Source organism: Nyctibius grandis, chromosome 14 (assembly GCF_013368605.1).
Source record: "Nyctibius grandis isolate bNycGra1 chromosome 14, bNycGra1.pri, whole genome shotgun sequence".
Lineage (NCBI taxonomy): Eukaryota > Metazoa > Chordata > Aves > Nyctibiiformes > Nyctibiidae > Nyctibius > Nyctibius grandis.
The window spans coordinates 4,920,427-4,936,074 of NC_090671.1; the positions used below are offsets into that span (position 1 = coordinate 4,920,427).

Sequence of the window (15,648 nt, forward strand, 5' to 3'; positions counted from 1 at the left end):
AGTCAGAGCTTAAACACTCTGTCTTCTAGTACTTGGTCTGTTTTCTAGCATCTGTTCTTCCTTGTCTAGTGTCTCTTACGTAGCCACTGCAGACACTTCTGCTAAGTCTGGGTGAGAAGCCTTTGGGTTAGCTGTGGGCTGGGGTTATGTTTTATTCTGCAGCTTTCTGTCTGCGTGACTGTCCTCTCCCCCACTCTGCCTGCAGAATTGGAGCCACAGCTCTTTCGAGCCTGTCTAGCGTTAACTGATCTAGCCTGACAGTGTGTGTGTGGGGGGGTGGGTTTTATTAATGAGCCCTTCTCAAAGGGATCTGTCTCCTCAGTGCCGGGGAAGTCTTTGCTTCCATGAGGGTATTGGCTTTCATTTAGATGTAAAAGAGATGCCACATCAATTGAATCTCCATCTCGCTGAAAACCAGGCTGGTTACCTGTTGTGACCTGATCCTCCTACCACCCCCCTCAAAACCAAGTAGCCATCAAGCAGCGATTTGTGGACTCTTTCTGCACCTGCTGTGAGAGGGTCACAGAGCATCAGGGCTGCCTGAGGTTCCTGGAGGATGGCTATAGGAGGCAGATTAGTTTATTCTTTATAACCAAGGCTGGGAAGCGAAGAATCATAATGTATGGGACTGTATGATCAGAGCAGGGCTCTGCAGCTCTGAAAATGGTGGCTGGGCATCAAGAAGAAACACATCAAGTATGGCTGTTACCAGTCCTCCAAGAAACTTGATTACCATGCTTTGTTACTCTGTAGTAAGAACAGCAAACCATCTAGGAGATTATCACTTTCTAATCTATAAAAGACAGAGGAGCAAGAAATTTTCCTTTATTTTGTTTGTGGTGACTGGCAAAGATTAGCTTGCTTAATACCTCTAGAAGTAATTGTATTCCTGTCTCAGCTGATGTGAGCCCTGGCAATGGCAGTGCTGCAGTGCCACGTACTCTAGTGAGGAGGGAAAGGAAGGAGTGGTAACTCTTGTATCTTCTGTGATAAAATTCTGACAAAGATCTTCAATGAGAGGCATGTGGAACAACCATGTGATGCCTTTATCACTTGGGTGAAGGCACTGAAACAGTTGAAACAGTCTTAAAACTCTACCTGTGTGCTGTCAGCCAGTTCTCCACACCTGACAAATCTAAAGCCTTTTGTATGTTACAGAATGCAGGATAAATAACAGAAGGTGCTGCTTGGCAACGTGGGCCATAGCCACGTCCTCTTGCTGGCAGTGATTAACGAAGTCGCCAGTTAGACCCATTACCAGCATCCAGCCTCTCTGGGGCTGGTTGCTTTGTTCCTGTTGCCTCACTGCCCTGGGTGGGGTTCTGAGCCTTAAGCTGTAAACTTGTCCTGCCCAGATTTGTTTAATTGCATAGCAAAGAACTGACTGCTTGCTGGCTCCACCCCCTCACCTTCATTTTGCTAAGGGTGTGTTGCAAATTAGATACCAGTGCTTATTTCCGGATGGAAGCAAACTAATAAAAGTGCTGTAAGGTTGGAATCAAACCATGAAGAAGTAGGGGAAAGGTAAAGGGATGACAAGCATACATGATCCTCTGGAGCCTATCTAAACAGAATTGCAGTTGTGTTGGTTTTACAGAAATTTTACATTTTCTTAGGGAGAAATAGGAGTGGTTGAAGGTGAAATTGAAGAGGGGTGAGGAAGGGAAGGTGTTGTGCTTAAAACCAAATAAATTAATAACCCACCTGCTTGGAGAGAACTTAGACAGAAAGCCTGGTCTTGAAGTCCTGGTGGTGCAGTCTCCAGCATTGCTGTCTGCATCCCAAGTGCAGGTCTGGTCACAGCTCCCTGTTTGAAGATGTAATCACTCTTGGAGCAGGCACTGGTACAGGCATGCACACAGAAGTCGGATAAGTCTGAGGGCTCCGATTTGCCCATGCTGAGCCAGATGTTCCTGCCACAAGGTGATAGAAATCTTTGCTGTTAGTCTCCACTTGCTCTTTTCTCCCTCCCACTCACCTACTTGATCATTCAGCGTGGGGTATTTACTGCAAATGAAAGCCAAAGGCTAGTGGTTGAAGGCAAAATGCATTGCAATGCCCTCCAGGTCTCTTGCATACCATGAGCAGGGTGTAACCATGACAGTGCCCCAGGGCTGAGGCTGTAATGATGCATGTACCATGTATAGCGATGGTAAGTTACTGCTCCCCCTGCCTCAGACAAAATTGGCAGGGCCTGTCCCACGTGCTGGAGTTCTTTCCCATCACTGAGGAAGAGGGGGCCAGGATTTGGAGCTCCTCAGCTGAGAGAACAAACACTATAAAAGCCAAATACATTAGAAGGAGCAACTTTCCTGAGGGTATGGTACGGCACTAAATACCTCACGAGGTGTGTTTTCCCCTAAAACCATAGGCTGCTTACAAGCAGCTTCACCTTGTTGCTTTGCAGTCTCTTGAGATGGAGCAAATAACTCTCTCCATGTTGGAGCACGACCAGCTTCACGTATCATCACACTCATTACAAGCTGGTGGAGTTTACAAGGAATGACTTTGGCACAAATAAGCTTTCAGGAAGCTTGTGAAAGGTGAAGTCAACAGTAGCTCTCATCTTAGACTTGGGAACGTGTAAAAAGTGCATCTCCACTGCCGCTGGCTGACCTCAGTGCCTTTGGTGCTGTAGAGAGGCCTGCTGTCCTGGGGGGCACAGCCCCTCCTAAACCCCCACCCCCCACCCCGCTGCAATGGGTCCCCTCCAATATAGTAACTGAGACAATTACTGGGGTAAGGGGCAGAAGAAACTCTTCCTTCCGCCTTTGGGAAAGCATCATACTGATGACGGCATTGATCTTTGAGGTGTTTCTTTGAACCAGGTGTTGGTGACTAACCTGCCTTGGATTGTGCACTCAGAAATGGCCAATACCAGACTAATTTTCCTTTTAAAGTCTGAGAACGTGCTGCCCAGGGCTAATGGAATAATCTTTAGTGATGCAACTGCTGTCTGTGTCTTATCTCTGCATTAAGTCACACCTCCCTGCTGCAGAAGTTCAACTCCCTTGCCCAGTGCATCCTGCTGAGGCAGGATTATTTTGTGTTCAGGAATCCTGAAAATCTGGGTTCTGCTTGTGATTTGCTAAAATGATATCTGCAATAAAATTGCTGCATCTTTTTCCTTGTGATTTTTGGGGGAGAGTTGTTTGTTTGTTTGTTTCTTGGCGGGGGGAGGGGGGAGTGTAGATAGAGGATTAATAATGGTTGGTTGTTGAAGTGGGAGCTGACACTGATCTGTGAAGGATTTCGAGACTCCCTTCATGAAATTAGAGAAATAGTTTTGTTTGGGTTTTGGTTGGTTGGTTAGTTGTGGTTTTTTTCCTCATGCACTGTCATGAGCAGAAAGAAAGGGAGAGCAGTTGGTGGGGAGAGGTGGAGGACTTTCATCACAGTTAATTGGCGGATGCAGTATGTGGAGCTCAAAGGATGAACTGCTTTGAAAACTCTCTCAAATGGGTAGTGCTGCAGTTGACCTTTTGGGAGAGGTCTACTTACAGAAGAATAGAAAGGCTTTCCACAGAGGCTGGTGAGAAACTGGCTTTGTGTTGCATAGGGGAGTGGATCCTGCCTCTGTCCCTCTTCCTAAACTGGCTGAGGAGACAGGCGCTCTGGCACGAGATGGTGTGATGCTGTAGAAACACTAAGAAACGTAGCAGAGCTATCTGTATTGGGAAATGGAAGGGTTTAGTACATCCATAGCTAGAAGATGCTGCTGAATGTCTGTTTTCTCCACGCAGGAGAGGAGCTTTTCCATTGATTTGTGACTTGTTGCCAACTGGAACCTTGTTCCTTTGTTTCCTTCAAGGTGCTCTGAATGTCAGGATCCCCTCACTAACTGGTACTATGAGAAAGATGGGAAGCTGTACTGTCACAAAGACTACTGGGGGAAGTTTGGGGAATCCTGCCATGGCTGCTCTCTGCTGATGACTGGACCTGTGATGGTAAGGACTCTAAAGGATTCCTGCCTGGAGGCAGGACATGCCTGTCTCCAACTCCTCAAACTTGGTTGGGAGTTGCCCTAGCTATTCAGATAAACAAATAAACTGAGGGTAATAGTCTCTTTGCTCTCTAATCTCTAATCAGAGATTAGAAGTGAGGCTTGTGTGTGCAGCTTCTAGATAAAGATTAATTCTGAATGGGGGTAACTGTTAAAGGAGGGAGTTGCGAGGATCTGAAGCGTATGAACGAAGAAAGTAAGGTGCTGAAATGCACAGGCATGAGAAATAGAAAGGCGATTACGGGGACGTCTGTTCAGTTTCTGTAGCACAGTGCCTCAGTGTCTCCATGGGGTGATTTCCACTGCACTGCAGTCAAACCTCTCAGCTCAGGAGAAGCAGCAGGTTCTGGCTTTGGGGAAGGTTGCCATCCAAGTCCCACTCGGACTGTGGCCAGAGAGGTTTTCAGGCTGATGGTTTCTTGAAGTAGTGTTAGCCCCAACAGCTTTGAAATGTTGAACTCTGCCTGCACAATATGGGGCTGATCTAAATGTTCCCCTCCTTGCCACAACCGTGTAAATATTTAACCTTTAAAACTGTCAAGAATGAAAGGTAACTGTTATTTTTCTAGGGCCCAAATAGAAGCAGCGTGGTACTCAGTACTATGATTGCTACCTCAGAGGGAAGTACTCAGAAAAGTGCAGACAATTTCTCATTGCACGCAGAAGTCTTTGCAAAATACTGTCAATAAAGGAAGTGCTCATAAGGAAAATAGAAAAACAGATCAATGAATAAAAATATTCTTTAAAGGTATTTTGTTGTCTCAGTCTCAGCTCGCTTTTTTTTCTGTCAGCTGGCTGGTAAAGTATCTGAATTTGTGCATTGCCTGTCTGCCAAAAAAAAAAGCCTGTTCAGCTTTATTAATTCAGGCGTAACGTTAGTTATCTTGCCAAGAGCAACTGAACAGGAAGGTTTAATATCTTGTTTACTAGTCTGCAGCAGACTATCAACTATTTTTGATAGTTGAGCAGCTGCCAAATATAGCAGAGGTTCCTGGGACACGAGCTTTGCTTTGCTTTGCTTTGCATTTTGACATGTTTTGCAAACAAGGTGCCAAGGATGGGGTTCAGGAAAGGTAGAACGGGCTAATATAACTCTCCAGTAAAAAAATGCCGCTTGACTTTGAGATCTGGATGAACATGTAAATTAGAGAGGAAAGCAGTAGCTGCATCTGCTGATGGATTTTTGGCCCTACTAAGCTACTCCCTTTTCTGTCTGTAGGTGGCTGGCGAATACAAGTATCACCCTGAGTGCTTTGCTTGTATGAGCTGCAAAGTGATCATTGAAGATGGGGACACTTACGCACTCGTGCAACATTCCACTCTCTACTGGTAAGAGGGAGCTGCGTGTAAGCCCTGTTCAGCTGGCACAGCATGGTTCAGCCAAATGCTGCACTAAGGAATGCCAGGAAGCTGCTTTTTGAGGGGGGGAGGGAGGACTGGAGTAAGCACTAAAAACTTATGATCAATGAGAGAACTTAGAAGTGTGAGTTTGGCAGGGAGGGACAGGACACTGCCATAATGACTTTCTTCACTTATTTTAGTGGAAAATGCCATAACCAGATTGTGCTGACACCGATGATAGAAAAACACTCCACTGAGTCTCTGCGTGAGCAGCTGCCTTATACACTGACCCTCATCTCCATGCCAGCAGCTACGGATGGCAAGAGGGGGTTCTCCGTGTCTGTTGAAGGTGGCTGCTCCAGCTATGCCACTGGCGTCCAGGTGAAAGAGTGAGTATGACAAGGTTGTGTGCAAAGTACATGTCTGTGCAGAGGGAATTGGTAAAAATTCTGCAGCGCTGCTGTCCTGCCAGCTGCTTTAACTGCTGAGGGGATCTGTCTTGGCACAACAGGGACATACGTGGGCTAACAGCCATTTGTGTTTGGTCTCCGTTTTGCTCTTGTGACAACCTTAATTGATAACTTCATTTCTCAGTGCTGTCTCCTTCACTGCATACGAAACATTTGGCGAATTGTAATGGACTAACAATTTTTGCCATTGGGCAAATGAAGAGCTCTCCCCAAACCAGCTCAGCCCTAAGCATTGGGTCTAATGGTAGCTCCCTGTGTTGGTAGATGAGCATTGTTTTATTTCAGAATACCAATATGGAGGGAAGCATCAGAGATCAAATATTTTTTATAATTTTGGCTAAAATGACTTCCCACATACACTATAATTCCAATGTTTAGAGTTAACAGGATGCACATCAGCCCAGATGTCCGAAACGCCATCCACCCTGCAGATCGTATCTTGGAGATTAATGGAGCTCCTATTCGTACACTACAGGTGGAGGAGGTGGGTAGAGTTCTGTTCTGAAGCCTCCTTCTCATCTGCCTTCCTACAGCTTTTCTGTTTCTCACCACTGTTCTCCCACCCTGCATACAGTGTGTGTACACCCAGAGCACTCATGCTGACAGTAGGAATAAACATGAAGACAAGCTTTGCTACCCCTTCCAGCTGAAGGGGAACACGTAACAGATGGAAATGCGATTAGGATGCAGCTCTGATTTTGTGGCATTCAAACATGAAGGGAGGTATTAAGAAAAGTGTAGGGCTGTGAAGACTCTTCCTGTAATGCTAGTGAAGCCCGATGTTCTGATCGTTTTAGAGGCAACTGCTAATAGACAAAGGCTCATCTGATCCTAGGGATGAGTTTCCCATTGCAAAAAAAGTATTTGATGTCTGTATTTACAAGTAAATGCTTTATACAGGTATCAGGTGATGCTGCAAGAGCGTAGTGAGACCACTATTACCTTCACTACGTAAGAGTTTTATTTACTGTTGGTGCTGAAGAGAACATTAGGAGCACAATAGACATGTCAGATAAATCTCCATGTAGCTTTTCAAAGCTGTTTTTTGCAGCACTGTTCAGGATGGAAGCTTGTGCAGTTTTTGAACACTTCTCAGAAAAAGAAAAAAAAAATGTTTGGTCACTTGTAGCTGACCAGAAAGAAGAGAATTTGGACAGCATAAGGAACTTCTGTGTTGTTGGCTTGATTTGTCTGGTAGACAGCTGTGGTGCGCGCAACTAAACCACAACTATGGAGTGATCTCACTGAACTCTCCACTCTGATTCCTGAGGGGCATTCTGCTGTGTCTCCTCTATCTCCTGTCATTTGTATTCCTCCCGTCTGCTATCGTCCTGTCCTTCGGTTTGGTTGCAGGTGGAGGACTTGATTCGCAAGACAAGCCAGACGCTTCAGCTGCTGATAGAGCACGACCCTGTCTCACAGCGCCTGGACAGGCTTCGTTTGGACTCCCGTCTTCCCACCCACATAAAGCCGCCCATTTCCCCACGCTCCCTCTCTCCACTGGACATCAAGGAGAATCTGGAAGGAACGCTCCGACGACGCTCCCTCAGGTAAAGACTTGGAGGCGCTGCCTCTGACCTAGCTTGCCTTTGCCCTGTGCTACCTGGCTGGGCTGCTCTGTGCCTGGGCCCTGCGATTGCAAACGACTGCGGAGACGTGACTCATCTCTGGTATGAGCCTTGGTATGAACCACTGGCGAAGCAGTGGAGAGCTTTAGATTCTGCTGTTGACACGTACTCTCTCTGTTCCCTTTCAGGATGGCAAACTTTCCATAATAAAAATACGGAGCTCTACTTTGAACGTAGAAAAGCTACTAAGTTTTACAGTTAGAAAATGTAAAGGTCAGATTTTTACCAGCTTTAAATGGCTGGGGAAGAATGTGTCCTTAAAGGGAATATGGCTGAGACCTGGGATTTGGGAAAAATCTTGTCTTCGTAGCCTGGGACACTCAGTTGCTCATTTAGTCATTTACCATTATTTTAATCTTTGTTTAGAGGGAAAAAGTGCTGTGTCTTCACAGCTTCCTCCTCGTGTTCACAGAGCTCCACCTCTGACTGACAGTGCAGGAGATGTGGTGTTGTTAGGCAGTTCTGAGTTGGAAGCTGCTCTAGGTTTGTAAAGTGCTTCCACGGTGCTGGGAGAGCATCTGGCTTTTGAGATATGAAGAGCACTGAAGCACACCTAGAAATTGGTCCCTTAGGAACATGGGACATGTTGGACCAAAAGTTTCCTTAGCAGCTTCCCAGATCTTCCTGTCTCCTTTCTTTTCTAGGCGAAGTAACAGCATTTCTAAGTCTCCTGGCCCCAGTTCTCCAAAGGAACCGCTCCTTCTGAGCCGTGACATCAGTCGTTCTGAATCCCTACGTTCCTCTTCTAGCTGCTCCCAGCAAATTTTCCGGCCCTGTGACCTGATTCATGGCGAAGTACTAGGAAAAGGATTTTTTGGACAAGCAATCAAGGTGAGGGAGGTCCCCAAACATTCATCATTTACTTTGATTACAGCAATGTCTGCCTGTCTCCGGATCCTTCACAACTGTCTCAGTGGCCTTTGCCCTGCTGATAGTGGTCGGTCCTGGAACTCACCTGATTTGCTCAGTGAGATCCATTTCTCTGTTTCATTCCCTGACCATGAGTGTCTCTGGCTGCAGGTGGTTTTGACTTTGTCCCCTTTGAATGTCAACCTTGGCCATACATACTCATCTTCTGAGTTAGATTTAGAGCTCCAGAGTGCCTGTGTCACAGCAACCACCTGGGTAGGTGGGGAGAATGGGGAACAAGCTACACTTTCTCTTATGAGCATCTTTCTTATGAAGAGGTGCATTCAACTCCCCAGCACAGCATTTCTCACCTAGCCTTAGTGAGGCATGCTTGGGAGTTTGCCAGGCTGATGTAGTGACCATCTCTGAACCCCTAGCAGAGCCTAAATGGCTTGTCAGCATGGTGGTAGTGGTCAGGTCTTGCATGACTTTCACAATTAAAATCTCCATTAATAGCAAGTCTCTTGTATTTAAGCTCTCTGCTTTTGACTGGGGGTGCTTCAGCAGCTCCTATCCTGTCATCCCTGACAGCATCAGGGCGCAGCTTCCTCCGCCCTACCAAGGTGCTGTGAGCTCCTCAGTACTCAGATTGCTATTCACCATGTTATAGGACTTCTCTCCTTACACCTGTATAAACTTCAAGTGTTCAGCCACCATATTAATCTCTTGCTTCCATGGGAGGTGGTGAGCCAGTACTACAAACCGAATGCTTTTGATCCATACTAATGAGCATATTTCTCTTCTCCTCTGCTCATAGAGAAATAACAGGTCCAGGTAAGCAGAACCTTTCCTGTCGCATGCTTTTGTCATCTGCGTCCCCACAGTTAATGGCACAAAGGCATTTCTTTCCTGCTCAAATTACTTGATAGCCATCCTGTTCTGGTGCATGCTCTGGGAATTAAAATTGCCCCCTTAGAGTTTCCTGATGACAGTTGTTTCAGTTTTGCTGGTACATCAGCTTAAGAATTCCACTTAGCCTTGTCTTGTCTTTGTCTCTTCACTTCCCTTTATCTTTGGGTATTAGATGTCCCTGGCTTTCATGTCCCTGGCTGAAATGTGTAGTGTTCCCTGGCTCGCTACTTGTATATGGACGCTTGATTTCAGACAGGAGCAGAATAATATTGTACTCTTGCTTCTGTTGTGTTATTCCATGCATTTGTATTCCACCTGTATCAGCCTTGCTATGTCCCGTGATCCCAAACAGAACTAGTGTGCCACAGTGTTTGCAAGAGCTCATAAGCTTCCTAAATACTACAACTGGGTCTTGTGTTCTGGATTGCAGTTCTGGAGGTTTTCTGAAAGGCTTTTTATTTTTAAGGGTATGAGGTAAAAAAGTGATGCCTTTCTTGAGCTTCAGATTGACTGGTTTTGATGCAACAAGTACTGTATCTGGTCAGAAGAGTTCCCTTCTGTTTCTAGAGAGAAGGTGGTTGTTTAGTTACCCGGAGATCTTAGGGAGACTGAGCTGTCCAAGTTAAGCGACTGAAGGGGAAAGGATTTCCACGAAAACCTGCTCATCAGAATTTGGACCCTTTCTACTCGCTCATGCACCCCACGCAAGCAAGGCAGAGCTGGTTAAAAGAAACCTCTAGAACCCAGCAAAATGCCAGGAACTAGTTGGATACAGGCAAACAGCTCTTAAACTCGAAACGCTTTCCATGTCGAGAGCCAGGAAATTTATTACCTGATGTTTATGGCAGATTTCTGTGTGTTTGCCACCATCCTGGGACATTCCTTGCAGGCAGCAATACACTGCTCCCAGAGAGCATGGTAAAACAACTGCTTCCTGCCTTAACTGAACAGCCTGTACATCCCAGTTCCGCTTGCACATGAGTAAGTTTGATAAGCTCGTCAGAAACTGTCAGGCTTCAGAGTCCCCAGAAAACCAAAGCATGTAGTAATGTTTTGCGTTGTTTGGTTTGGTTGCTGATGCAAGTGAACACTGATTCATTTGCTGATACAGAATGTAGTTGCTCGGGTCTGTGCACAAAATCATCACGCTGGGCAAGTGCTTTCTATAAGGGAATTTGAGGCATGCACAAGAATGGAACTGATGCCTTCAGAGGCTTTGACAGCCTGCATGCGTGCTCAGCCCTAAGCTGCCTAAAATGGAGACTTCAGCTTTGGTTCTTGGGATGCTGTTGTCTCTTGGTGTGTTCCTCTGTCAGCTTTAGGCAGTTTCTGTTTCACGTACAGAATCTTTACTGAATTCTGAAAGGAGGAATTTTATGCAGTTTTCTGCAGATCGCTGGGCTCTGAATTTTCTCCCATCTATATTCCTCTCTGGATGGAGGGGAATGTTACCCTCTCTTTCAGAAGAGTTGCAAGAGCATTGGAGCTATGTATTCTTGAACCTTGCCTGTAGTTGTGGCGTCTGTTTCCACCAGGTGACTCACAAAGCAACAGGGAAGGTGATGGTGATGAAGGAGCTGATTCGCTGTGATGAGGAAACACAGAAGACTTTCTTGACAGAGGTAGGAGCCAGATTTCAAAAAGCTTCTGAGCCAGTAGTGTGGTGGAACTCTCTCTTCCATATTCTCCAGAGAGTGAGTGATCATGCCAGCCACCTGGCAGGAATCAAGGCGCTGAGGGGGGAGACATCACACGGGGGAAAGCTGACACGAGCTGAACGTTTGCTGAGTGAAGTGTGACTCACACTGAGCAATAGACGTGGCTGCAGCTCCCAGTTCATTAATTTTTCAATGATAAAAAGTAGTCTCGGGCAAATTGAGCTGTGCAATACATAAAGGATTTATCCCTTGAGCTTTGTGCATGAATACCAATGATGAGGGCCAATATCTGTAAGATATTTAAGACTCCTGCTGTGTTTAAGCTAAACTATTTTCTTGGTGGCTGCCTACCATGTTTTTCAAAGTCAGATTTAGCTTAAAGGCAGCTCCCTAAACCCCTAACACTGCTATTCCAGCCCTGACACATGCAGTACAGACCAGATAGCTGCACCGGAGAGCTCCTGTCTTAAAAGTTAGCCAAACTCAAGGGTGCTCTCCTTAAAGACTAAGATCAGGTTAATTGCACAGTGTGAGAATGAAGAGGCAACAATTAATTGACTGCCTTAAGGTTGGGGTTTGAGTGTACTTTGTGATCCCTGGAGGGGACCTTCAGCATTGGAGATCTTGTCACCACAGAGAAGATCTGTTGGGACTTGTTCCATTCTCTTCTTTGGGGTGCAATGTCTCTGCTTCCCAGGTGAAAGTGATGCGCAGCCTGGATCACCCCAACGTGCTGAAGTTCATTGGTGTACTGTACAAGGACAAGAAGCTGAATCTCCTCACTGAGTACATTGAGGGGGGCACCCTGAAGGACTTCCTCCGCAATGCGGTGAGTATGGAAGCCTGGTAGACCTCTACTCAATGAGGCTGACAGTGTGTTGTTGGTTGTAGCAGCCTTATGGTGCTTGTTGTTAGTCTTCTTTGGAGCTGTGTAGAAAAGCTGCTTCTTAGCTGTGGGTGGCCTGAGGCAGGAAGCATCTTCTTCCTGGGGCTATATCATCTTTCTCTGACTGCTGCAAGAGTTGCAGAGGAATTGCTATCACCAGCTGGCTGGTAAGATAGTCCCTGACCATTGAGGACTTGTCTTTCAGGACCCGTTTCCCTGGGAGCAGAAGGTCAGCTTTGCCAAAGGAATTGCCTCTGGAATGGTGAGTTGGACTGTCCCTTTGTCACAGAGCAAACCTCCAGGGTCAGGGTTAGCTGCTTCAGCAGGGTGGTGTATGAGGGGTTGTGGATGCTCCCTGACTACTAGCAACTGGTTGTTGAGGTCTGTAAATGTGAAGGGACATACTTGCCTGGGAACCCCTAACACCAAGTTTTCTCCCTCTGTTTCCAGGCTTACTTGCATTCCATGTGCATCATTCACAGAGACCTCAATTCACACAATTGCCTGATCAAGTTGGTGAGCTACACCTCTGTTCCCTACAGCATGCTGCTCCCCTCCTTGTCGTCTTCCTCCCTTGGTTTTCACCACGTGATGTTCCCTCTTTTGTCAGGGCGGAACTGATTTCAGAGAGCCTTTTAGTGCCCTAGACAAGGGAGCTTCATCTTCACATAGGGTTTTCCAGACTGATCTAGCTTTCCCCATTTCTTCATCCTGTTCTCTTACCCCCTTTCCTGTGGTGGCATCTCCTGTTAACAGTCATGTTATGAGAGTTAGTACAGCTCTGTTCCTTATCTCAGCTATGAAATGTTCTCTACGGCTTCTTCTGTTCTTTTAACCACTTGATGACTTTTTTATTGGCACTCAGGATTAAGACGAGTGTGCGGGTGTGTGCAGATGTGTGCGCCCTCTCTTTTTGAAATGCTAGGTCACAAGATTTTTGTGTAGCTTCATTCCCTCAAGACTTGCCCTTGTTCACTTGGCTGGAATATGAGATTAGCATGTAGGCTTCAGATGACCCAGGATGAAAGTCTAAGTTAATTGCTGGCCAGTTAGAACAGGAAGGTCTGAAAGGAAAAGTCCGGGTTTGCCCTGGCAAGTGTAGCCAAATTGATGGGATTAGTGTTAGCAACCGCACGGGAAATAAGACAATGAGGAGAGGAAATTATGAGTTGGGATTGTTAATTGGATGTCTCACACCTGTCTAGACAGCTTGCTACTCTCATCTGGCTGCAGGAAACCTTGATAGTTGCCCTTAGAGTGTAGTTGATAGTGAACAGGAACTGCAGCCTCTTTGCTCCTGAAGGGAGCTGAGAGGAATCAGTGGCTTATACTAAATCCCATGTGTAGGATAAGACGGTGGTGGTGGCTGACTTCGGTCTGTCTCGGCTGATTGTGGAGGAAAGAAAAAAGCCCACTTTGGAGAAGCCATCTGCCAAGAAACGAACCCTACGCAAGAGCGACAGGAAGAAGCGCTACACGGTGGTTGGCAACCCATACTGGATGGCCCCAGAGATGCTAAATGGTAAGATACTGATACCAGGGTGCAGGGGAGGAGACTGCCTGTGACAAGGTGTAGGGATGATAGGATTACGGAAAGCTTCTGGGCCCTAGTAACAATCAAACCTATTACAGAATCACAGAATCAATCTGACCTGACCTGATAAGGCTTTGTACCAGCTGAGGTAATGTCTCTGGCTTGACAGCAGGATTCTTCAGGAGGGCAACAGACCTAAACTTGCTATGATCCACATAACAGGGAAGACAAAAGAGGCCTGAAATAAGACTGAACCTGAGAGCAATTTTTGTTATAGCCTCATGCTTTGGAATTGCCCCTTGAGACAGGGAATCATTAAACTCCAGGTTGAAGCATACACGTGCTGTTGCGTAATCCAGGGAGAAGCCATCTGCTGCCAGGTTTGCTGAAGCCTCAGGATTGGGTGGGAGTTGCCCAAGTGAAGGGAGAATTGTTTTTTGGCATGCAGACCTCAATTGCATTAAGGATGACCTATGTCCCTTAAGAGAAAAACTGCCCCGAGGGGTTGAGATAAGGGTGAAATACAATGGATACGGTTTCCTCCTAATGAGCAGGTCTGTCTGACCAGGTTGGGCAGTTTGGCTGGCTATGAGATCAGTGTTGTCCAACAGAGTCCACCAGGGAAGGGAAGACTTGGCTCCTCTCCCCCAGCTCAGCTCTTCTTCATGTTTCTTTCTTCTCTGCTGTTCTGTTCTCCTTCTCTCAAGGCTTACAGGCTCTACTGGAGTCTGAGGCTGCTTCTCAGAGCGTGTCTCAGACCTGGCATTTGTCAAGAGAACAGCAAGAGCGTAGTCTGACATCACCTCTGAAAGCAAGGCTGTTTACCAGATACTGGCTTGGGGGGGTGTGTCTGTAAGCTGATAATGGCGTGCTGGAGCCAGTCTGCTCTCCCAGATTCGAAGTGCTGCTAGTGTGTAATTTATTATCCCTGCAGTCACTGCAGCAGGGACTGGGCACTCGCTGGCTGCTGGGGAATCTGAACACTGACTCAGTGCACTGTAGAGAACAGCAATGAATGGGAATGGGCAGAAGCTTTCCATAGTTACCCTTAGCGTTTGCTCAGACCTCTGATACACAAGGCTTCCCTGTGTGGTCTGTTAATTCCCCAGTAGAAGAAAGAAGCGGGGTTAAAATATGTGTTGGCGATGTATAGGAAGATGCAGCTGGTATATGTATCTTGGGGCAACTGACCCCGCTTGGATTTAAGCCTTGCTTTGTCTCCTGTTTTAGAGCCCTCCAGGGAATAGGCTTAGTTAAGTTTTGGACTGGCAGCTCCTGGAATAGCAGGATGGGGAACTGTCTCTCACAGAGCTGAACGTCTTATGTTTCCTGCAGGACAGAGCTACGATGAGACAGTGGACATCTTTTCATTCGGGATTGTTCTCTGTGAGGTAAGACCAGGACATTACATGGCGTCTTTAATGGACTTCTTCCCCATTGCCACCTCCTTGCACACACTGTGTCAGCCAGTTCTCTGTGTCTGAGTGTGCAGTCTGTGACCTAACAGCACAGTGAATTAGGCTGGGAGCACAAGCTTACCCTGGCCCTGTTCCCTCAAGGAAGATAACGGTCTTTTAACTTTTTGGTCCCAGAGAGTTTCTTCCTGGGCTGAAAGAAATACAGAGGTTCCTCCTGGACTGAGAGAAGCTGTAAAAAAGTCCATCAAGTTCTGATTGAGCCCTGATATCCATTTGAAAGTAGACATATTCCCTAAAACTGTGATAACCTTTTTCTACTGCCTCATTAAAAGACAATCAGCTGTATAATCTCAGCAAATTCAGGGCCTCCACTGTGGATAGCACTTCACTTCAAAGAAGGGGAAACTGAAACCTCTTTGCAGGTCTATTAATGAAGCTTGCACCCTGAAGTCTGTTGGCTTAGTTTATCTGTGAGCCAATGCAGAGTCTCACTGTTATATCAGGCTTTTCTGTCTGCAGAGCAAAGAGCACCACTCAAAAGCTGCAAGGTATTTTCAGTTTAAAAGGTAAGACAGTGGAAATACAGATGAAAGGTGGAGCGTTATGCATACGGATAACACAGCAGTTACAGGAACACCAAAGGAGACCAGCACAGTTTGATCTTCAGTGTTTGGATGAAAGGGACAAAGCAGCTATCTGTGCCTAAAAAATATCTGTGCATAAATCTTTGCGGCCTCATCTGGAGCTCTGTTTACACTGAGCCCTCCTCTCAGAGAATGTTGTGGTTGTGAGCGATAGATTTAGGAACTTGAAAAATCTGTATGCGGGATTAAAACAATTGTTTCATCTAGAAAAAAGACAAATAAAGGGGTAGTAGCATATGAACATTTTCCTTGTTGCCAAAATAAAGATGCTAAAAAAAGAAGTTACACACTCAAACAGATAAGGA

The 15,648-nt window shown here is 46.2% G+C and overlaps 1 protein-coding gene across 3 annotated transcripts in view; it reads left to right on the forward strand.

Moving 5' to 3' along the window:
- Positions 1-15,648, forward strand: part of LIMK2 (LIM domain kinase 2) — a 31,751-nt gene that overhangs the window by 12,419 nt on the left and 3,684 nt on the right. The window contains exons 3-14 of one of the 3 annotated variants that reach the window (XM_068412858.1): positions 3,812-3,947; positions 5,223-5,332; positions 5,545-5,733; positions 6,193-6,298; positions 7,168-7,364; positions 8,087-8,273; positions 10,739-10,825; positions 11,559-11,690; positions 11,953-12,009; positions 12,198-12,263; positions 13,095-13,269; positions 14,617-14,672. In XM_068412858.1, coding sequence (XP_068268959.1) covers positions 3,812-3,947; positions 5,223-5,332; positions 5,545-5,733; positions 6,193-6,298; positions 7,168-7,364; positions 8,087-8,273; positions 10,739-10,825; positions 11,559-11,690; positions 11,953-12,009; positions 12,198-12,263; positions 13,095-13,269; positions 14,617-14,672 — 1,498 coding nt within the window. Of the gene's footprint in view, positions 1-3,811; positions 3,948-4,687; positions 4,752-5,222; positions 5,333-5,544; positions 5,734-6,192; positions 6,299-7,167; positions 7,365-8,086; positions 8,274-10,738; positions 10,826-11,558; positions 11,691-11,952; positions 12,010-12,197; positions 12,264-13,094; positions 13,270-14,616; positions 14,673-15,648 lie in introns of those variants that run through there. The other 2 variants (XM_068412860.1, XM_068412859.1) reach the window with 2 other exon arrangements.